Source organism: Dendrobium catenatum, unplaced genomic scaffold (genome assembly GCF_001605985.2).
Source record: "Dendrobium catenatum unplaced genomic scaffold, ASM160598v2 fragScaff_scaffold_1336, whole genome shotgun sequence".
Taxonomy (NCBI): Eukaryota; Viridiplantae; Streptophyta; class Magnoliopsida; order Asparagales; family Orchidaceae; genus Dendrobium; species Dendrobium catenatum.
Window position 1 is genome coordinate 53,308 of NW_021319798.1, and position 22,890 is coordinate 76,197.

Sequence of the window (22,890 nt, forward strand, 5' to 3'; positions counted from 1 at the left end):
TCCTCAGAACAACTGACAAGCGGTTTCCCCACATGCAATGAAAAAGTAGACAATATAAAAGAAGTGCATAAGGGATTGCAAACCAAGGGTCCACCATAGCTACAAGGTCCAACGTCCACCAAAACTCCTCCGGCAAATGCTATCAAATCAGCCAACCAACACCTCCAATAACTCAAGAAGAAAGATACAAGTGGAGTGGAACTTGCAGAGAGAAGAAAGAGGTTAAAAGCCTAAGGCGAAATAGTAGGGAGGAAGAGAGAAATGAAATAAGCTGTCAAACTTTTCCAAAGAAGAACCCTCAGGTTTTTTAAGAGACTTTGCTCAAATAATCAACAACCTTTTATGCTTCAAAACACTTCAAATTTATAGGAGAAAAGGGGGCAGCCAAACAGCCAAACCACCTCTAACCGAACCAATCATGTAAGGGGAAATGAAAGGCCAGCATTCAGTCTAGAAACAACACCCGAATAGACACACAGAAAATCGGAAAAGGAAGCCAAGGGGGAAGGAACGGATGGTTAGGGGAACCGGGATAGGCAGCCAGGGGAACCAGAATAACAACCAGGGAAACCAGAACAGGCAGCCAGGCAGGGAAAACCGAAGATTCAGAGGGAAGGGGAAATAGCAAGAGACATTCCACATAATGAGCTAAAAAGGAGGAGAACTTCCCATCATAATGAGCTGAAAAATAACAGCTCAAACATTAATGAGCTGACACATAGTAGCTCAAAAACACAACAAAAAACCGAGTAGCCAAGCTCAACCCGAGAAGCAACCATAAGCCCAAGAACCAAGGAACCCAAATAGCTAGCACACCAAAAGCTTGCCAAGCCCAAGCACAACCTACTAGGTGTGCAAACGAGTTGAGTCAAGCTCGTGTCAGGGGGTGTTCGAGTCAAGCTTGACAATCAAAACCTGACGTCTCAAGACCCAAGTTCCGCCCTCGTCGTCGCGTCCGTCGTCATCCAAGCTCTACCGTCGAAATTTGTCTCCAGAACTCGTAGTATCCATCGTCGAGAATTGACGTCCCAAAATCCGACGAGTTCTGAATGAGCTATGCCGTTGAGATCCATCTTCCTGAGCTCGCAGTAGCGCCCGCCCGTCGTCCCGAGCTCGTGCTCCGTCGATCCGTGCGTGTTCTCTGATGTTTTGGATTTTTCGCTCGCGATATTTGGATTTCCCACCCGCGAGCTCCGCCATCGAGCTGCTTGTCGAGCTGACGAGTCGAGTCCGTCGTATGTTCGAGCTCGATTAGCCGTTGAGCTTGAACTCGTGTTCGAGCTTGACTCGCAGTCGAGCTTGTTACTGAGTTGAGTTCAAGCCGGCTCGCGAGTCGGCTTGACTCTATTGCACCCCTACAACCTACTCATGATCATTGGATGCTTTCCATCATAGGGTAGCATAAAAAAAAAAAAAACTATAACATTCAAATTACAATAAAAAAAATTAAAATAAACTGAAATTTGCCTGCATCAAGATACAAGTATAGTTTTATTTGTTTTGTTTCAGAATTTCAAAAATTAATTTGAAAATTTAACTTGATGTCGGGTTGAGCTGGTGGTTTTTGTAGCCACATATTTTTCTTTAATCTCTTGATTTCCAGCTTGGTGCAAATATTATGCATTTTAATATTCTGTGTTGCTAAGCATCCAGAGTGATTTCCACTACCTATGGACACTGGTAAGTACTGGAATGACATGAAATGGAACACATGGTAGGTTCATAGTTTATCAACACCAGCATCATTAACTTGTGTTGAGTATTACGTATTTACAATTTTGGAAATGCCCTTGGTGTCACCGTAGAAGATATCTGGTGGAATTTGTTTTCTTGCTACACCTAAATAATATACCTTTATGATAAAAGTTTATTAACCTTTAGTTTAATGGTTGGTTGAGCAGGTATTTTTATATATGCACTACTTTATTGGTTTTCACCAATGTTTTTTTTTTTTGGTCCAGTTTGTTTGCAATTTATGTTCAACTTAAAGAACACAAATCTTTTGACATAACCAGATTTTACCTATACATTTGTTTGTTAAAGGTGCATATCTGTGCACAATGCTGAGCACTAATACAAAGTGGAATGCCGCATCATTTGCTAGTGGCCTATGTGCATTTGCATCATTAATGACATGTTTTCTCTTTAAGCACTTGCAGCTTTTTAGAGTTACCCTTGGTGTCACCGTGAGTATATTTCATGAAATGTGGTTTACAATCCGGAACGCTAATTCCATCTAAATTGAGTTTTGTTAATTTTACTAGTTTGATCATGCAAGCTCTAGAAGATAATTTTTTTTGTGATTGGTTCTGTGGATTATTTAGCTTTGGATCAAACATTTTGAAACCTGAGTTGGTTCTGCTTAATGTGAGGTCTTCTTGTTTACAACCTTGAGATAATTCCAAGCTCTTGTGCATGCATGGGAAGCATTTGTGTCAATATTATCTTGTCTGCTGTTATAATTTTATTTGCCGAGTTTATGCATGTATAGAGTTAGGAAGAATATTGAAGTTTATTTTTTCCTTGTTTTACATTTTTGGCTTGTGTTGCATGCAGAATGTCAAAACCTTTAAAGATGTGAAGGGCTGTGATGATGCTAAGCAAGAGCTTGAAGAAGTGGTTGAATACCTTAAAAATCCAGCAAAGTTCACCCGCCTTGGAGGGAAGTTACCAAAGGTTTGCGAAGTCCTCGGATGTTAACCTAATAAAATAACTTTCACTTGAAGTTTCTTAACACGGTTTTTTATTCTCCTAAGTCCCGATATCTGTGCTGGCATACCAATGCTTAACTGTGACCACTGACAAAATTTTAGGAGAAGTTTATGGTGGATTGATTCGCCTTAAGACTAATTTCAATTAGACTTGCTTGGGACAGTGATATGCTTCTTGATGATTCAAGAAGGTTGAGACTTCTTTTAAGTATGTGTAGACTCCTTAGAGAAGAAGAAATGAGAAAGGGAAGAAGCAGGATTTTGATTTCCTGAAACAAAATTACAGCAATTTGGAGCTATTTATAGGTTTGCAAACCGGTTTGAGGGTTTAATTGGGACTGGCTGCTATCTAAAGAAATGAAAATAAACCAAACTAAAAAGAGGTTTAAGTGGGTTTGGCTGGGTTCAGTTTTTTTCTAAATTGTGGATTGTTGCTTTCCTCGACTGGGAATGGCCTGTTGGGTTCGATTGGACTGGCTTGCCTGGATCGTGGTTGGCGGCTGTTATATGGCAATGAAATCTGCAGCTAGTATTGTAATTATTTTCTTCCTTCCTCTTCGGTGATAAACTATAACATTTGTATTGTTATCTTTATCTTGCTCTTTAGAGTTCTTAATCCATTCTTCACCTTGTTATTGTATTATGGTTGAATCCAAGGGGGGGATATATTGTTGCTTAGCACTCTCTTCCCCATTAAAACTAACTTTGTCTTCGAGGTGTAGAGATGGAAAAGAAGTAGAGAGTGCTTAGAAATTCTCCTAAGCGGCTTCATTTGGAGCAGCTAATGTCCATTGTAACAATACTTGTCTGTGAGGTTGTCCAAGAAGTTGGATAATGGTGGAGGCTAGAATTGCACGAAGTGGGCTTAGTGGTTGGTTATTATGACTGAAAACTAGTAGAGGTGTAATTTTAACTGGCTAGTCACCGTAAAAAGGTTTGAGAACTGAAATATGGAAAACATGATGAATCTTCTTTTTAGGAGGGTAAGTTCGTATGCTACATAACTAATAATAGATTGGACTAGAAAAGTATCAAAATAATGGTTTGTCAATTTAGAATTTGTACGGTTAACAATAAAATTTTGATGAAATGTTGTAATTTAGCCATATAACCCAATCACTTGCTGATAATTGTAAGTCTCGATGATGATGGCCTGCCATGGTTTTCAGTCGGTGTTGTGCATGTATTTTTGCTAAGAGTTTGTAAGAGGGTGTCACGAGAAGTATCGAGGGCGCCTCTAAAGTATCATGGAGATTGAACAAAGTTTAAGGGTAATTACTCAGGTATTAAGAAGTAACTTTTGTGCTTTATATCGTAGATTAGGGATTGAGCCTATTTTTATTTAGGGCAGCAAAAAAAGAGGATTAAAAGAGAAAAAGAAAACATCTTTATGGGGGTTTTAGTTGCTTTAATAAAAATATATGATCTAATTCCATGAGTATTGATTTGATAGCATTTTGGAGGAAATATATATGGAGGACATAATGAATTTTATTTTTTATATTTACGTCTAGTACTGAAATATTCAATGTAACTAAGACATTCAATGAAAGGTTGTTACTTGCTTCTTGTGGTTGTTTGGACTGATATTGTGGGATTGAATGTGCTGCTATTACAGCCTTTGGTGCTTGCTTTATAATTCAATTTATGTTGGAAAGTAAATAATTGCAACTAAAAGCTTCCTGTCTTCTTTTGTTTGGTATTTGAAACTAGATTTAACTAGATGTTAAAAAAGACAGGTCTGTGCTATGATATTTATGCCACTGCACTCCCTTTCTTATTTGTTTTTTTTTATGTGTCGTGTGGTTATCTCTCCTTCGTTTTGCATACATCAATGAATGAACTTTGCTTCCAATGTGTAAGCCTTAATAGTGTTTGCTTACAGGGAATTCTTCTAACTGGTGCGCCTGGTACTGGGAAGACTTTGCTTGCCAAGGTAAGCTAAGTTAGGAGATGCTTAGGTGGTTCTACGTTCATCCGATATTTCTCGTTAACTTTTTTATTGCATAGTATAATGTGTCTTGCAGTGGGATCATGATAATTTACTCTAATGTTTCTAGGTTTGATAATGTTAGTTTTCTAGATGTTTATATCTGTGGATGTGCATGTAGGACATGGAGTTTCTTTTGACAGTTGGATAGTTTGATATTCTTTTCTAACTTATGGCATTTGGATCACTCATGTCAGGGAGAATGCAAAAAGTTTGGAATTGTCTAAGTTAATCCTTATTTTCTAAATTGCATTTGCTAGCCTTATTTTCACTTTTGCTGAAGTCACTAATAAGAATGTACATACCAAAGCTTCTATTGTTTACCAGTTATCCGATGCAATTTTTTTTATCTTTATCCATTTAAGGTAATAATGGATTTATTGAGTTACGTTTCTTTTCTGTTTTTTTTAATTGACAGTAGTTTACAGTGTTATATTAGCATTGAAAACCTTTCTGGATCAGGCTATTGCAGGAGAGGCTGGGGTACCATTCTTCTATCGAGCAGGATCTGAATTTGAAGAAATGTAAGTTAGCTTCAGCTATATAAAAATTTAATCGTTTATTTTCCTAAAATCTGAAATTTCGAGCTTCATGTTGCACAATCTTTCTAATACAACAAAATACAGTAACATTGTTTATATATATATATATATATATATATATATAATTAAATACCATTGTTTAGATATAAAGTAACAAAACTTGCAGAAAATATTTGATTAAAATGACAAGCAGAGCATTTCTATTTCATATTGCGGCAATTATGATCATTGATTGTTATCATAGGGTGATGTTGCACACTCTTCTGAAATATATTATCTCAGTTCTTTCTGATCACTTATGTCATGATGACTGCAACTCTAAGCATCCTCAAGTCATTTGAAGGGGTATCACAAATCAATGCAAATTTCTGTAACTAAAGAATGCTTTTGGAAAATATCTTTTTTGTTTCTTGACAACGAACTTCCTAAGTTTCAATAAAATGGAGGTTTACTTTCACAGTTGAGAGCTCTCAAACAATTCCGACATCAAATCTTATGATAACAATTCCGACATCAAATCTTATGATCATTTTGATATCAGCATGATGCGTCTTGGAAGTAAAACCAGCAAACAAAAAAGAAGGAAAGCTTAGGAACACAAAGATAATGGTTGTTTTTTGATTTCTCGTTAAAAAATAATGTAAGATACAATTGATCTACTATTCAAGAGATACAAACCCTAGACGTCGCTAGGAAACTCAAAAAGAAAACTACAACAAAAACAAATTGCAAGATACCAAAAAAACATCATAGATAGCCCTAAACATGCTCTCCTAATTCCCTCCCAAATGAGCCCCCTTTCCTTTTTTAATTCCCTCCCAAATCAACCTCCTTTCCTTAATTACTTCCTTCTTAGATTTGAATTCAAAATTGAAACTCATTCCCTAAATAATTCTCCATTGATTCCTCCTCCTTACATAATGAATCATATCTTTCCTAGGCCCCACAAGGGGGACCGAACCCCTGTCTTTCTCCTTGCCAGGTTCCGCCCAGTCCATCCCCTGTTTCGGTCCAAGTTGGGCTGGTCGGCTGGCCCCCCTGCATATCAATACTCTCACCTAAAGACGCATCTTATCCTCAAGGTGGAAGTATGAGAGCTGTCTTCTGATCATCTTGTTTGGCTCCCATGTATCTTCATGTTTCGGTAGGTCCTTCCACTTGACTAGTACCTCCAGTCCTCCTGTTTCCCCTCAATGCCCCTTATACATCCATAGGCTCCAAAATGACCTCTATGTCTTATGCCAGAGTCAGGGGTAGTGGAGATGGTGTGTGATCTCCTATCGCACGCCTCAGTTATGAAAGAGGAAATACATGATGAATGGCTGAGGTTGGTGGCAACTGTAGGCGATATGCTGATGCTCCAATGCATTCTACTATCTCATAGGGTCCAAATTAGGGGGGGGGGGATCTTCTCATTTTTTTTGTCAGGCCAAAGTCCTCTATTTGTAAGGTTGGATTTTCAGATAAATCGTATCCCCAACCTCAAACTATATGTCTCTCCTGTGTCAATTTGCTTACTTCTTCATGATTTGTTGTGACCTTCTTAAATGTTCCTTCGATTTTACCAAAATCATGTCCCTTTCTTCCATGTACTACTCCATCGATTCACTGTTGTATTGCCATGTCCATAATATCAGATGAGGTGGATCCCTCCCATATAGATTTTTAAATGGCGTTGCCTGGGCTGCTGTATGATATGAATTGTTATACTTATATTCTGTCCATGTCAACCACGTGGCCCACATCTTTGGTGTATCTGATACAAAGCAACGAAGATAAGTTTTCACACTACGATTCACCGCCTCTGTCTGACCATCCATTTGAGGGTGGTTAGCTGTACTCCACTTTATAGAATAACTCCCAAAAATGACTCAGAAAAACCCTGTCCCGATCAGACACAATGACCTTGGGTATGGTATGCAAATGGACCACCTCTCTAATGAATGCAGCTGCCACTGATACCATTGTGCATGGGTGCCGTAAGGGAACAAAATGAGCATATTTGCTCAATCTGTCCACTACCACTAGAATTACAGTGAACCCTTCTGATCTAGGTAGTCCCTCATTGAAGTCCATAATCATCTCTTTCCATTCCTTTTCGGGTAATGCTAAATGCTGTAGAAGACCACCTGGAGCTATTGCCAGGTATTTTTTGTCTCTGACATACATTACAATTGGCCACCAACTCCTCTACATTCCTCCACATGCCCACCCGATTAAGCTCCCCTGCTAGTCTATGATATATCTTATGGACTCCTTAATGTCCCCTAATAGCTGTGCTATGATACTCTTGCAACAAGTGATGGATGTGTTGTGATATCCTCGAAAGCATAAACGTCACTGATATAGCAACTTTTAACCCATCAAAGAGTAACCGAGGTGACTGTCTTTGTCCTACAACAAGTCTCATCTGATCTAACTCATCTCTTAATCCTGCTCATCTCACTCTTCAATACCTCCCTATCTACCACCTTGGGATCAGATAGAGCCATAACCTGAGGGTTTTCACTATACCTGGAAAGTGCATCAGCAGCTTTATTTTTCAGTCCAAGCCTATACTGTATCTCAAAGTCTTAACCCAACAACTTGGAAAACCACTGCTTATACTCCTCTATCACCATCTTTTATTCTAACAGGAAATTCAAACTCATATGGTCGGTTTTGACTATGAAGTGTCGCCCTAACAGGTAAGGTCTCCACTTTTGTACTACCAACACTATTGCCATCGGCTCCCTTTCGTGCATCAATTTCAGCTTGGCCCTAGCGATTAACACCTGACTGAAATAAGCTATGTGCCTCTGACTCTGGATGAGGACTTCCCTCAACCCATAGCCTGATTCATTAGTCTCCACTACAAACTGCTGGTTGAAATCTGGTAGTACTAACATAGGGACATTCGTATTGACTTTCTTCAGTTGCCTAAACGCCTGGGTGGCTGCCTCCCCCAAATTGAAATTATCCTTCTTCAATTGCTCTATCAATGGCTATGCTATAGAGCTGTATCCCCCCACAAACTTCTTGTAGTATATTGTGAGTCTCAAGACCCCCTTCAACTCCTTCAAGGCCTTAGGTAAGAGCCATTCCAACATAGCCTTTATTTTAGAAAGCTCTGCATATACTCCTGATTTGGACACCATATTTCCCCCCAAATACTCCATCCCCTACTGTGCGAAGGAACACTTATTCAAATTTTCATACAACTGAAGTTCCTTTAATGTTGCTAACACTACTCTCAAGTGCTCTGCCTCTAACTAGCTATACACCAAGATGTCATCGAACAAATCAATGCAAACTTGCGGATATAGGGCTGGAATACATTGTTCATCAGCAACTGGAAAGTAGTTGGGGCATTGGTTAGCCCAAAAGGCATCACTAAGAATTCATAGTGGCCTTCATGAGTCCTTAAAGTCGTCTTGTGGATGTCCGCGGGCTGCATTTTGATCTGATGGTATCCTGATTTCAGATCAATATTGGAGAATATCACCGCTCCATATAACTCTTCTAGTAACTCATCAATGATTGGTATAGGAAACCTATTTAACACTATTTTCTTATTCAGAGCTCGGTAGTCTACACAATCTCCAACTACTATCCTTCATCAAAAACAACACAGGGCTGGAGAAAAGGTTGGAACTAAGATGAATGATCTTGGCCTCCAACATCTCCTTGATTAGCTTCTCATTGTCTTCCTTCTAAATCTGTGGGTACCGGTATGGTTGTACACTGATAGTGGATACCCTTTTTTCAGGTTTATGACATGCTCATGTTCCCTTGGGGTGGTAGGCCTTGAGGCAGTTAGAACACCTCACTGAATTGTTGCAGGAGTAGCTGGACTATTTCTTGAACCTCCTTTTTCTCCATGCCTTCCTCTCTCTCGAGGCACTGGAGCTCCACCAAGAATCCCATCACTGCTCCTTGGATTGCCCTCACGAAGGTCTTAAGAGAAACCCTAGTTTTGGACAGACTAGGATCTTCCTTATCCTCACCTCCCTCCCTCCATGAATTCCATGGTCAATGCCTTCTCCAAGTCAAGACAAAAAATTGCTTGTATTGTTCTCCTTCTCGAATAGCTCGGAAACGTTCCAACAAGCAATGCTTAAGCTCCTCGCACAAATGGATCAAATGTGTACTCTCCCACCATTAGAACCAAGCGTTGGCTTTCCCCTCCAAACATAGCCCTGTGATTGTAAGTTTCTCATCCTCTCTCAATTCGTTCACTGCGAAATACCTCTCTACCCTGTATGCCCATCCATGGGTATCTTCTTGTTTGAATATTGATATTTCCAGCTTCCTCACCCTAACATTTTTGCCCCAACTTTCTATTTTGCCGTTGGTTCCCCTCGTGTATTGAGGGTGGGAATCCCACCTTTCTTTCATCCGCCTCTCATGACTCGATGAATCAATCTGTCCCCCTCCTTCGTTCGTTCACTTCCTTTGCCCAAAAGGCCTCCCTAGTGGTCGGCCACTCCACCAGCTCCACCATAAAACTCCCTTATTGATATCCCCCTGTTCGAATAATCTGTCCCTTATCGGAGCCCTAGGAGGTGGTTATTTATGAAAGAAACTCTACTTATCGAACTCTTTCCATCTAATCTCTTTTCCCTTAGATTCAACCAAGGGAATCTGGGTCGATTCTAGGTTAGGGTTAGTGATTGGAACCATAGGTGTAGATTGCATCTCCATGAGCTTCCTTATCATCTCCTCCACCCCTCCAATTCAATTTTTCATGGATGAAAACCTTCCTTTCATGTTTGAAAACCTTTCTTCGATGGTTGAGAACTTCTCCACCCCGGATTTGATTTGGTCCACTTCGCCTTCCAATGCACCACTTTCTTTGCTGTCATCCCTCCAAAACCTCACAATGATACTAATGTGATGCATCTTTGAAGTAAAAACAACAAACAAAAGAGAAGAAAAGTGTAGGAACACAAAGATAATGGTTGTTATCAAATTTCTCCTTAAAAATAATACAAGATACAATTGATCTATTATTCGAGAGGTAGATTGACTCTCCCACAAACCTAAACTCCCTAGGAAATTCACAAAGAAAATTACAGCATAAAATAAATTGCAAGATACCAAAATAACAACATAGATAGCCCTAAATAGGCTTTCCTAATTCCCTCCTAAATCAGCCTCCTTTCTTTGATTAATTTCCTTTCAAATTTAAATTCAAAATTGGAACTCTTTCCATGAATAATTCCCCTTTGATTCCTCCTTACATAATAGATCATATCTTTCATGTGATCCACAATGGGTGCCAAACCCCCTTCTTTCTCCCTGCCAGGTTCCACCCAATCCAGCCCCTATTTCGATCCAAGCTGTGCCGGCCGGCTGGCTCCCTGCGTATCACAATGGTGATGCTATCAATGTTTTAAGCTTTTGTTTGTGAGATTCTTATTATATATTTAATTTGATCTTTTTTTTCCTGCCACCCGTTTATGTTTTCTTTTTGCGCTAGGTTTGTTGGTGTTGGTGCTCGACGTGTGAGGTCCTTATTTCAGGCTGCTAAGAAAAAGGTGGGTCTAACTTCTTGCTTAGAATAAACAATATCTGATTTAAGGGTCCTGCATTATCACATGGTCATTTGATATTTCTGTTTTTGTTGCAAGTATATGTTGCTTTTGAAATTGTTTTAATTGTCATTTTGAATTAAATAATAATTCTTAGTATATTATCATGTTGTTGGACTCTTTGGGAGATGATTTAGCATGCTCTCAAATGCTATAGCTTTAATAATCTCAAATATTTTTCTTTTTGAATTTGGGTAATTTCTTATGAAATTAAAATAAAGTTCTCCCTTATTGAATATTTTGTATTATGTGGCATGCACATCTCCTTGATGTTATTGTTTGCATTTAGATCATAGTCATGAAAGCGTTAATTCATAGCTTATGCATGCATACTTTTATAAGGTGTTCTTGAAAGTTTTAGCATTAAAATAGTTTGTGAGGATTTATACGCAGGCTTAAACTAGCAATTTTTCATTTATAAATACATTTTATGTAGGAGGATCATAAAACCTCGTTCCATTTTTTGTTTTCTTCATTTTTATTTTTTTTTCTAATCTTTATTGTTGGCATAATGAATCATAATCAGTATCCTAATTATCTCTTTCTCTACTCAGTGAATTTCCTTCCCCATGCCTCCTTCCTACAAAATCTATTACTTCAATGACAACTATTGAAACTCTTCCAACACGCACCTTCGGCAACTTGTTTAGTTTAGAAAAAAATTGATTTTCATGGGCCAATTAAAAGAGTTGAACTGGACCAATTTTTGAACCTTTGTTGGCCCTTTTCTATTTATTATCAAATTTATTTTATTTTTAGTATGATTTTTTTATTTGCTTCATTTATCATATTTTGGGTAATTATATGTTTGAATTTGATTTTTGGATAGAGTTGGATAATTACATTTGAATTATTTGGTATTATCCTTGCAACCTTATTTCTATAAGGGTTGATAGGGTTGATGCTTGTATTTTTTCACAGGAGATTGTTTAATAAATGGAATTTATTTTGTAAGTCAATCAACTGCTCTTTACAAACTGTATAAGTGAATTGCTCTAAATTGTGTGCAAAGTTCCTCTCTCCAATACCATCACCTTGGGCCATGGAACTTCTCATAATCCACTATCTCTAATCATAGATGTTCTCAATAATATATACATAAACATATTTATGGGATTTCTTTTTTTCTTATTTTATTGACATTAAAGGTTGACTGTGGGCATAGAAGCAATGGATTGGCCACCTTCTTTTTGACTTGAAGTTCATGGCTTTGGATTTGGGATGCAATGTCTTTGCAATGAAATGGGTAAGATTGGTTGTTTCCCTAGGTCGGAGTAATTGCCTTCAAGAAAGGGAACCTACCTAATATTGACAAAAAAATCATAAATAATACCTAAGTGGGACTCATCAACGGGAGCGACCGCTAAAAGAATCAGGGCCAGGTATTGTAGTAATGGAATGGGCCATCAGGGTGTGAACAAGAACATCTAAAGCTCCACTATGTCCTGATGTCTCGCCAGAAACAGGAAAGGAACCCGAGGGAAAGGAAAAATCCAAAGCTGATGTCTCAATAGCTGAAGTAATATGGGTGTCAATTTTTGACACGACTTGAACCCGACCCGGAAAAATCCGGGTTCGGGTCAACCTGGACCCGAAACGGGTCGGGTTCGGGTTCAACAAATCAACCCGTTTTAAAAATCTGGTCGGGTTCGGGTTTACCCAGCAACCTGAAAATGACCCGAAATTGACACGAAAACTCCTATTTGACTCGGAAACCCGAGATTGACCCGCTTTTGACCCAATTTTGACCCGAAAATCGAAGATTGACCCTATTTTGACCCGAAACTAGCAGTTTTAGGTCAACTTCGGGTCATTCGTGTCGGGTCGGGTTGACCCGGACCCGAATCGGGTTGGGTTCGGGTCCGGAAACCTGACTCGTTTTTAAAAACGGGTCGGGTTCGGGTTGACCTGAACAGTGCCGGGTCAGTTTCGGGTTCGACCCGAACCCGACCCGTTGACCCGAATTGACACCCCTATGAAGTAACAACATCTGTCATAAGAACATCAGAAGGACCTACTAACTGGATATTTACTTTTGTTAGTTAAAAATGCCAAAAGCTGTACAGAGTATTTAAACTGTAAACATAATGGTTGGTGTCTTGGTGAGAGTTTCATGCATAGGGAATCCTAACCTTCCTCCATATGGTAATTCTAGCCCAAAGAAAATGGAGCTTCAAGATTTGCTATCATGTTGCATTAGTCTTTTGGTATCTTTTCTTGCTAAGAGATTGTTGCTGTGGTTATCTAAAACGTTGTGAAGAGACTGACCTCAGTTTCCAGTGTGGAGGCTTATGAGTAAATTTTTTTTGTGAATTTTATCATGTAGCTCTGAAGGTGTTAACCCTTTCGAAGAAAGTTGAAGAAAGGCAACAATTTACTAATGCTTTTATGATTTAGAAGGGTTGAAGGTTCATTCATCTTAAATAACTGTTAAAAAATGAGGGTTCCTCTGGGGTCACTACGTGCATGTGAAATTAACAATATCATTGTTGTAGGATAAATAAAGTTTTTGAAAGTTGATGCTGATATTATAATTTTTTTCCTTTTGAAAAGGTTGGACAATATTTTTCTTACAAAAACATTCTAGTATATCTGGTTATTAGATGTTTTCATCATAATTTTTTTTGAAAAGCAGCAAAAAATTTGCAGCCAAACTATATAAATTAAAGTTGTGAAAACGTTTTCTCAAACTAACCCTAAGATTACTACTCTAACTCCATTGGATGAGAAATGGTAACTCTGCAGTCTAAATTCTGCGGTCTAAATTATGTAAAATAGACTAGGCAAAGCTTTTTTTTTTTAAAGTTAGCTGCTATAACTGTTCTAAATGTCGTACTCCCGAACATTCTGTCTCCTTGTTTTGAGAAAGGAACGGTGTCCATGATCCGGCCTTGGAATTGAAAAATATGGGTTTCTTCTGATTTTGTTCATCTATTTGATTGTGTGCTTGGCTTTTGTGGCTTGTCATCTTACTTATGAAATCCTTTTCAGGCTTTGATACTTTATTGAATTTCTGACAAATCTCTGTTTTTTTCCTCCTTTTCCGTGCTATTCATAGGCACCTTGTATCATTTTCATTGATGAAATTGACGCTGTTGGATCTACTAGAAAACAATGGGAAGGACATACTAAGAAGACTTTGCATCAGCTGCTTGTTGAAATGGATGGGTTTGAGCAAAATGATGTGTGTTATAATTAAGCCCTTGATTTTTGTAATTGTTTTTGTTAGCCATCTCACTTGAGCATTTTTACTTAGGGCATAATATTGATGGCTGCAACAAATTTGCCAGAAATTCTTGATCCAGCTTTGACAAGACCTGGTAGATTCGATAGGCATGTAAGTCCTTTTAAACATTATATTCAACTCATCCAGAGGAAGGCAATGAGCGAATATTTTGACTTTAAACTTTATTAGCTTGGTTATGGCATGTTTTTCAATCAATTTGTCTGTACATTGGTGGTTCTTGCATGTATAGCTCAGGCGGACCTACTAATTAGTCCACTTTTATAGATTTTCTAAGTTTGAAATACCACAAAACCCTCCACTATGCGTAATTGATCTTTGTCACTAAAAGGGAGGTGTTCTCTAGATTGTTGTCCCTAGTCCTGATGTGCGGGGTAGGCAAGAGATTTTGGAGCTGTATTTGCATGAAAAACCATTGGCTGATGATGTGGACGTCAAAGCTATCGCACGTGGTACTCCTGGCTTCAATGGTGCAGGTTTGCTCGCTACTATTTCCTTTGACTATTTGTTTTCAAGCGCTCTTCAAACTAATCAGCTTGAAACATAGTTTCCTTATCAGTAGAGAATTAGTATTAAGCTAATGTCCTTTTATTTTTCATTTATTTATAGATCTAGCAAACCTTGTCAATATTGCTGCCATTAAGGCAGCTGTAGAAGGTGCTGACAAGCTAACTTCTGCACAGTTGGAATTTGCAAAAGATAGGATAATTATGGGCACTGAGCGTAAAACGATGTATTTATCCGAGGACTCCAAGAAGGTAATTATATTGTATGTTGTTTTATTTTTCTCCTAATCTTTTCTATCCTAAAATTCTTTCTTATGTTAAGAAAGGTAGAGGTAGACCTAAAAAGACTTGGTTAGAAAATATTAGGAATGATCTTTCTTTATTAGATTTAAATAAGAATAACTTTTAATAGGACACAATAGAGAAAAAGGATTCATGTAACTGACCCCACGTAGTGGGATAAAGGCTTGATGTTGTTGTTGTATAACATATTTTTTCATTGCACATTAAGATGATTGGGAGTTGCATTTGTTTTCTTAGCTCACTGCATACCATGAGAGTGGACATGCCATTGTGGCCTTCAATACTGAGGGTGCACATCCTATTCACAAAGCAACCATCGTTCCTCGAGGGTCTGCCTTAGGTATGGTCACGCAGCTTCCTTCGCAAGATGAAACTTCCATAAGCAAAAAACAGTTGTTAGCTCGTCTTGATGTATGTATGGGTGGGAGAGTGGCTGAGGAGCTTATATTTGGTGAAGATTATGTAACAACTGGTGCGAGCAATGACCTACATACAGCCACTGAACTTGCTCAATATATGGTAAAGCTTTTTCACATCTTAGGCTGCTTTTGGGATGGCTTTTTTACTGCTTCTTGAAGCAGCTTTTTAGCATAAAAATTAAAAAATTTTATGCTAAAAAGCTGCTTCAAAAAGCAGTAAAAAAACCGTCCCAAACGAAGCCTTAATCATAAAGCTGTCTTCAGTGTCAGTTTTATCCAACAGTTCTACACTACATTTTAGGTTTCATCATGTGGAATGAGTGATGCAATTGGCCCAGTGCATATTAAAGAGCGGCCAGGATCAGAGATGCAGTCACGAATTGATGCAGAAGTATGTCCTATTAACTAAATCTGTAATTTTGATAGTTCTAATGTCTGACATTTTTATTACAAAATTCAGGTGGTGAAGCTCCTGAGAGAAGCTTATGATCGAGTCAAGCGGCTACTAAAGAAGGTATTTCTATAGGATCATTGTTCTAACAATTCTTCTACACACTTTTCTTTTCATAGTTGATATTACTTTGTTGAATATTTTACAATTTTGAATTTCTCTATTCTTGTTTAGAATCTCATAGGCTTGTGCGGTAGTTGATTCATGAAAACTATTATGCTTGGGTTTTATGCGAGTAACATAATGATTAACTTTATACTGACTGGCCAATTCTTCCATCCTAGTTTTGACTGGCCAATTATTCTATACCCTAAACCTCAATTCTTTTAAACCCTTGGACCCGATTGAACCCCCACCCCTTATGCTATTTTATCCAATTTGACCAAATTAGATCAATCTAACTCTTGCATTGGATTCCAAATTATTAATTAAATTCAAGCCTAATTGGCCAATGATTCAACCCAATTACACCAATTGGTCTATTTCAACCCAAGTTGGCGCAATTTAAGATTTAGGCCATTTATCTCGACATTGATCAATTTAATTCAAATAAGTTAATTATATCTCATTTGAATTTCTTTGACATTTGATTGAGCCTATTGAGCCAAATTGGTCCAGCTTAGCCCACATGACTCAATATTGACTCATTGAGTCTATACCTTCAATTCAACCATGGATTGACCCAAGTATTATAATTGATCAAATTGAGATTGCCATTGGGTTCAATTAATTTGAGCTGAATAGTAGCTTAAACTCAATTCCAGGCCTTAATAAAAAGCGTAAGATTAATTATGTTGTGGTTGTGGCTTAATCCAAGTAATTGAATAAAGCCAAGCAGAGAATACTGCCACCTGCTACTTTGCAGATCAAACTCATCCTCACCATCCACTTAACAGCCACTTGGATCAATCTTGTAGCTCTCACAACCATTAATAATGTTTTAATCGATTTAATGGTGATTAAGAGGAACTGTGCTGGAATTTCAGTTTATCAATGCCATTGGTATTAAAAGCTGCAAGCAATACTTTCTTCCCCATCCAAAGCAGACTGGTTGAGTGTTCAGACCAGGAAGCTCAAATTTGCAAATCGAGCTTGGCCCTTCGAGCAATTGAAGCCATCTTGAGCAAATCTGGCTTACAGATTCTTCGTCAAGCTTCAATCGAGCTTTTGAGTGCAGCAATTCATCTGAAATCAAGTCAAGTATGTTAAATTTGAAGCTTTAAGCTTTCTATCACGTCGTGGTTCTGAGAGGTTTATGGTTCACTGCCTTCAAATTAATTATCACCATCTTGTGGCTCTTGAAAAATTGATTGATTTTGGTTTTTAAAGTTAGTTATAGCTCTTTAAATCTTAATGGGTTTACAAGTGAAAATGTATAACGGACTCCTGAATCTAGAGGTGTATTGGTTGAGAACCTTTACTAAAACATGAGCATAATGTATGAGTATCATGTTCCCTCTGCTCTTGGTCCTAATCTCTTGGATCGAGTGTGCGCTCTTGGTTAGTCTGGATCAAAACATTCTAGATCTAGAAGTGTATTAGTTGGGAACCCTTGTACCTTATCTCACCTAGAAAAAATCTTTACTAGAATGCCCTATATTAAACAATAAGGTCAATGACTCAATGTATGATGAATTAGTGGGTTAACATCATAATTTTTTATGACATATAATGTCTATATATATAACCTTTTTAAAAATCAAAACAGTGAGACTTATAAAATTGTCAAAACTAGTGATATTGACATTTAAGCGATGAGAGAGAAGTCAAAGCTGAGTATACAAATCTTGGCCTAAATACCCAATGACATATATTGATTCCTTTCAAATTTAACTTTTAAATTATCTATGTTGAATTTTGTAGAGTTCTAACTTGCTTATGCTATTTTGTTTTTAAAAACAATGAGTGATCCCAATTAAGAATATACAACAACAACAAGTCTATTCCACTACGTTAATCAGCTACATGAATCCTTTTTCTTCATTTTGTCATATTAATAGTTAAATTCTCATTTAAATCTAATAAAAATGTGATTTCTAATATTTTCTGACCAAGAATTTTTAGATGTACCTCTATCTTTCTTAACATAGATCAAATCTAACACATACTCTCCTAATCAAATTATCAGAAGGCTGACGTTTCATGTGACCAAATCATCTAAGACAACTCTCTAATTTTATCTGCCACTGGAGCTACTTTAATCATTTCATGCATATACTCATTTTACATTTTTTCTATAAGAGTGAAACCAATCATCCACCTAAGCATTCTCATCTTTGTAACACAATTTTATGCTTCTTTTTTAATGGCCTACATTCTGTGCTATATAAGATTGCAGGTCTCACCATCTTATAGAATTTTTCCTTTTAAGTTTGAGGGTTATTTTTCTATCACACAACATGCCTGATGCATTCCTCCACTTCAACCATCCAACTTGAATTCTACTAATAATATACCCATCTATTTCACCATTACTTTGAACAATAAAATGAGATATCTGAAACATGTACTCTTATTAATGTCTTGATCGCCCAAAGTCACAATCCTCCCACTAGATCTATTACTACTAAAATTACACGCTATGTATTCGATTTTTAGATCTACTCAAACAAAAACCACCACTAGACTCTAAGGTTAACCTCCATAATTTAAGTTTACCTTCAACTCCCTCTCTAGTCTTATCAACATGAAGAATATAACCAGCAAAATGCATACACTAGGGTACTTCCTCTTGCAAATGTCTAGTAGCAACATCTATGACAAACAAAAAAGATATGAGCTTAAAGTTTATCCTTGATGTAATCCAATTGAAATAGGAAAATACTTGGTCAAACTGCCATGTGTTTGAATACAAGTAATAGCTTTTGTATATATATATATCCTTAATGACTTGAATATAAGCATTTTAACCCTTTCTTTTCTAAAACTCTCCAAAGCACTTTTCATGGAACTTTATCATAAGCTTTCTTTAAATCAATAAATATCATATGTAGATCCTCCTTATTTTCTATATACTTCTCCATTAAACCTCTCAATAAATGTATAGCTTTCATAATAGATCTACCTGGTATGAATCCAAATTGATTTTGAGAAAAATTAGTATCACATCATAGCCTATGCTTAATAATTCTCTCATAGTTTTAAAGTATGACGCAATAACTTAATTCTTATATAATTCGCACTCTTGTGCATCACATTTATTTTTAAAAATAGGAATCAAAAGACTCATTCTCCGCTAATCTGGCATCTTTTCTCTTCAAAATAGTATTGATAAGTTTCACGAGCCAAGAAATTTTGTTAATCTCTTAAGTACTTTCATATCTGTATTGGAATATCATTAGGTCCAACAGCTTTTTCGCATTTTAGTTTCCTTAAAGTCTCTCTAACTTCAATTTTACTAAGACTGATAAAAATAAAATTTTTTATTTTCATTTAGGGTGATAAGTTTACTAAAGTTAATTGTATTCTCGCTATCTCTATTGAAAAGCTTATAAAAATATCTCAACCACATTTGTTGAATATTATCTTCTAATAAACTCACTTTTTGATCTTCATCCATAATGCAAGTTCACTTAAACTAAATCATTACTTCTATTATTTCTTTGCTTGACTAACTTACACATATATTTTTTCATCCTCTTTAGTAGCTAATCTATTATATAAATGAGTAATAGTTAATTTTTTTGCATCACATATTATTGTTAGACTTATTACGGGCATCATTATATTTTTTTTCAATTTATTAAGCTTTTACACCTAAATCAATTTTTATAAAAATCTTCTTATTTTAATCTTTTTTTGCACATTTTAATTCCACCCCAACTTTTCTTATTATTAAGAGCTTTTATTTTTGATATTCCAAGCACATTTTTTATAAAATTCTTAATATCATTAATTATTTTTTTCCACATAACATTAGTTTCTTCATGCACAGTCAAAATTTTAGGATCTTGAATATTACTTTAAAATAATTTTTAAATACCTCATACTAATCTTAGATTAACATTTTACTTTATTTTTCGTATTCTGGCCATTCGTCTTAAAGTCTAAAACTCATAAGCGATGCTAGATATATAAATTTTCATTCGGAATAACTTTACAATCTAAACGATCTATTTTCTTTTAAGAAAATAATCAATTTGAATTTTATTATATCCATTCTTATAAGTGATAAGATGTTCATCTATTTTATTAAATAAAGTATTAGCAATTATAAAATTACAAACTAGAGCAAAATCTAATATGATCCTATCACTTTCATTTGTACCTTCAAAACCATAACCACAATGATTACTTTTAAAATCTTTTATCTTTCTACCAACATTTTCATTTAAATCTTCTTCAATAAAAACTTTTTCTTCAAGAGATATATTTTGTATTAATTTTTCTAAGTTATTCCAAAATTTAATTTGAACACATATTCAAAGCTATTTGAGGATCATAGACACTTATAATGTTAATAATATTATCATCATTAGTAATCTTTAAAGTTATAATTCTATCTTCAATTCTAATAATTTTTATAACATTATTCTTGAAGCTATTATTTATAGTTACTTCTACACCATTTTTAATACGACTCCTATGCGAATACTATAGTTTAAATCCTAAACAATCAATCTCCTTATCCTTCTATCCAACCGATTTAGTTTTTTTAATATATAAAATATTTATCTTCCAATGAATCATAATATTTATTAATTCCATTAATTTGTATGTATGAAAACTTATATTCCAAGTTTATATCTTAATTCTAGTTTTATTGACTAACTTCTTTGCCCACATTCGTCCGTGATGTGGTAATCCTTGCTTATTTAACACTATACCAGGGGGTCGATGTAGCAGCCCTTGCACATTTCTCGTTGTATTCAGGTCGTACAGTGTGTCTCTTCCAGGGAAAGCTCTGGCATTAACACAATGTATTAAATGATTCATGTCATGATTTTTAAGAAGTTTTACTAGGGCTGTCGACTATCTTTTGTAACCCTCTATTTTTCTCATCAAAGATTTGGGATCTGACAACAACAGTGTTCCAATTAAGAATATAAATAAAAATAAAATAAATTAAAAAAGGAAAATAAAGTGATCCGAATATGTCACTTAGTGGGTGAAATAATAATCATTTCACTTTGGAATATGGCAGTAACTAACTTCTTATTAGCATCTGGCGAGAAGCTGCAGGTTGTGGCAATCAACGCCATCTCACAGATCATGCTTCTCGTTCAGTTTTATTAATTTTTGCTACAGTAAAGAGTGAGATCATTGTAATTTTAAAACTTGTGCAAAAGAATCCAGCTGTTTTTCCCACGTTCCTAAAACCACTACAAAAACTGCTGTTCATTAACCGTGTTTCAATTTTCTTTAGGGGACAGGCTTCTTGATTCACTTGATCTAGAGCTATCATATTTACATTGAGATTGACTCCCAACTATTTTTGAAAATTGAATTTCACATTTTGCACAATTACAATGAATAGCAATTAATTTGATTTAAGAACTCCAAAGTTTTGATAGTTCTTATGATTCTGGATTAAATTTCACATAATCAATAATTTGAATAATAAACATGTGAATTAGTAGATTTAAGTTGTGACTGCCGTTTGAAAACACTTCTCATTTAAATGCTATGTAAATCATATTAGAGATCATATGCGAAGCCAATTGAGGTCAATCCCTGACATATAATGGTCAAGGTTAAGATTGGATTGATTTATACATGTTCTTTGGCCTCACATGCCATTATTCATATCACAATTGCTTCTTTAACCATGCATCTCATATAAATTAGACCATCTCCAACCAAACTGCATACCACCGTATACCATCCGCCATTTGCTGCATTCGAACTTCAAATCTCACGTCAAAATTCAGTAGGTGAACAATGTGACGTCAATATTGGCGTCGAACTGTTCACCTACGCAAAAAAATTGTTGCTGAAGACAGGCGCGAAAGAGGAGGAAAACGTGTGAAAGAGGAGAGAGATTGTTACCTTCATAGGAAGCACGTGAAAGAAGAAAGAAATGCAATTCAATTGGAGATGAATTACGTCATTTTGAAATTTTACTGTATTTTAGAGTGGAAAATGGGTTTTTCGGTTGGAGATGCGCTTAATTGGTATCAAGATGGGACAAATGAGAATGTTCCAAAGTCCTTTCATTTTGTTGAATTACTCTCTTCATATCAATTTCAAAGTCTAATGTCTTAAATTTGATATAATTATATTTCAATTCAACATCAAATTTCAGTTTTTTTCATTAGTTATGTAACCATTTTACCCTCCTTGTTAGTTCTCACTTGATTTAAATTTAAAAATTCTTGTACAGCACGAAAATGCATTGCACGCCCTCGCAAATGCGCTGCTCGAGTATGAAACCCTAAATTCAGAAGACATTAGACGAGTCCTTAACCCTTACCAAGAAGGCCAACTCTTTGAGCAACAGGAGGAGCTTGCGTTGGCTTAGAAAGGGCTGCTCTAATTCTAAAATATTGTACAGTCCTGAAGCCACAGGTGACTTCCAGAATTTGCTTTGATCATTTTTCCCCATCATTATATAATTATTCAAGGCATGAGATTCATCATTATGGGCTTCAAAATACCGTTGGCTTCAAAATAGCTCTGTATGGATTCAGAATTTGAATTTGCAGAAGAAAAAGCTTGGAAAGCTGGGGGGCTACAGCAAAAGAGACGACTGTGCATAAATGAGAGCTCTACTGCTTGTGGTAAGAAGCTTGTTTGAACTAGTTTTCAGTGTCATTCAAGTAATACAAATGTTGCAACTCAGTAATTATATTGATTTTCCAATAAGTTTTTCTTCATTATCATCTACCCTTCAGACCTGGTTTATTTTATGTTTCACGACTTCATTATAGTTGAGCTTTTTTTTTTTTTTAGTCCTCATTCATTCTTCAGTTTCGATTCAAAGGCATTGGATTTGAGTTTTTGACTCAAAGGGATTATATGATTGCTTCAAATTGAAAAATATGATATAAGAATGGTTTTTTTTTTTGCTGATTTTAATTGTCAAATAAATCTTTTTTTTTTTTAAATTGTGTTTTTAGGAAGTTCATGGTCCTTGAAATTAATATGGGCTTCATTGATTTTCAACCAGGTGACATATTGGAGAAGCTTTATTAGTTTTAAATATATTTTAG

At 36.2% G+C, this 22,890-nt stretch overlaps 1 protein-coding gene across 1 annotated transcript in view; it reads left to right on the forward strand.

The window, feature by feature from the left end:
- LOC110099383 (ATP-dependent zinc metalloprotease FTSH 11, chloroplastic/mitochondrial) overlaps positions 1–22,602 on the forward strand; it is a 35,098-nt gene extending 12,496 nt beyond the window's left edge. Inside the window, exons 6-18 of the mRNA XM_020826505.2 lie at positions 2,557–2,676; positions 4,597–4,647; positions 5,164–5,225; positions 10,705–10,762; positions 13,875–14,000; positions 14,073–14,153; positions 14,407–14,536; positions 14,670–14,818; positions 15,107–15,388; positions 15,590–15,679; positions 15,749–15,802; positions 22,062–22,246; positions 22,384–22,602. Of these exons, the coding sequence (XP_020682164.1) occupies positions 2,557–2,676; positions 4,597–4,647; positions 5,164–5,225; positions 10,705–10,762; positions 13,875–14,000; positions 14,073–14,153; positions 14,407–14,536; positions 14,670–14,818; positions 15,107–15,388; positions 15,590–15,679; positions 15,749–15,802; positions 22,062–22,199 (1,341 nt within the window). The 3' untranslated portion in view covers positions 22,200–22,246; positions 22,384–22,602. The remainder of the gene's footprint in view (positions 1–2,556; positions 2,677–4,596; positions 4,648–5,163; positions 5,226–10,704; positions 10,763–13,874; positions 14,001–14,072; positions 14,154–14,406; positions 14,537–14,669; positions 14,819–15,106; positions 15,389–15,589; positions 15,680–15,748; positions 15,803–22,061; positions 22,247–22,383) is intronic.
- The last annotated feature ends 288 nt before the right edge of the window (positions 22,603–22,890 follow it).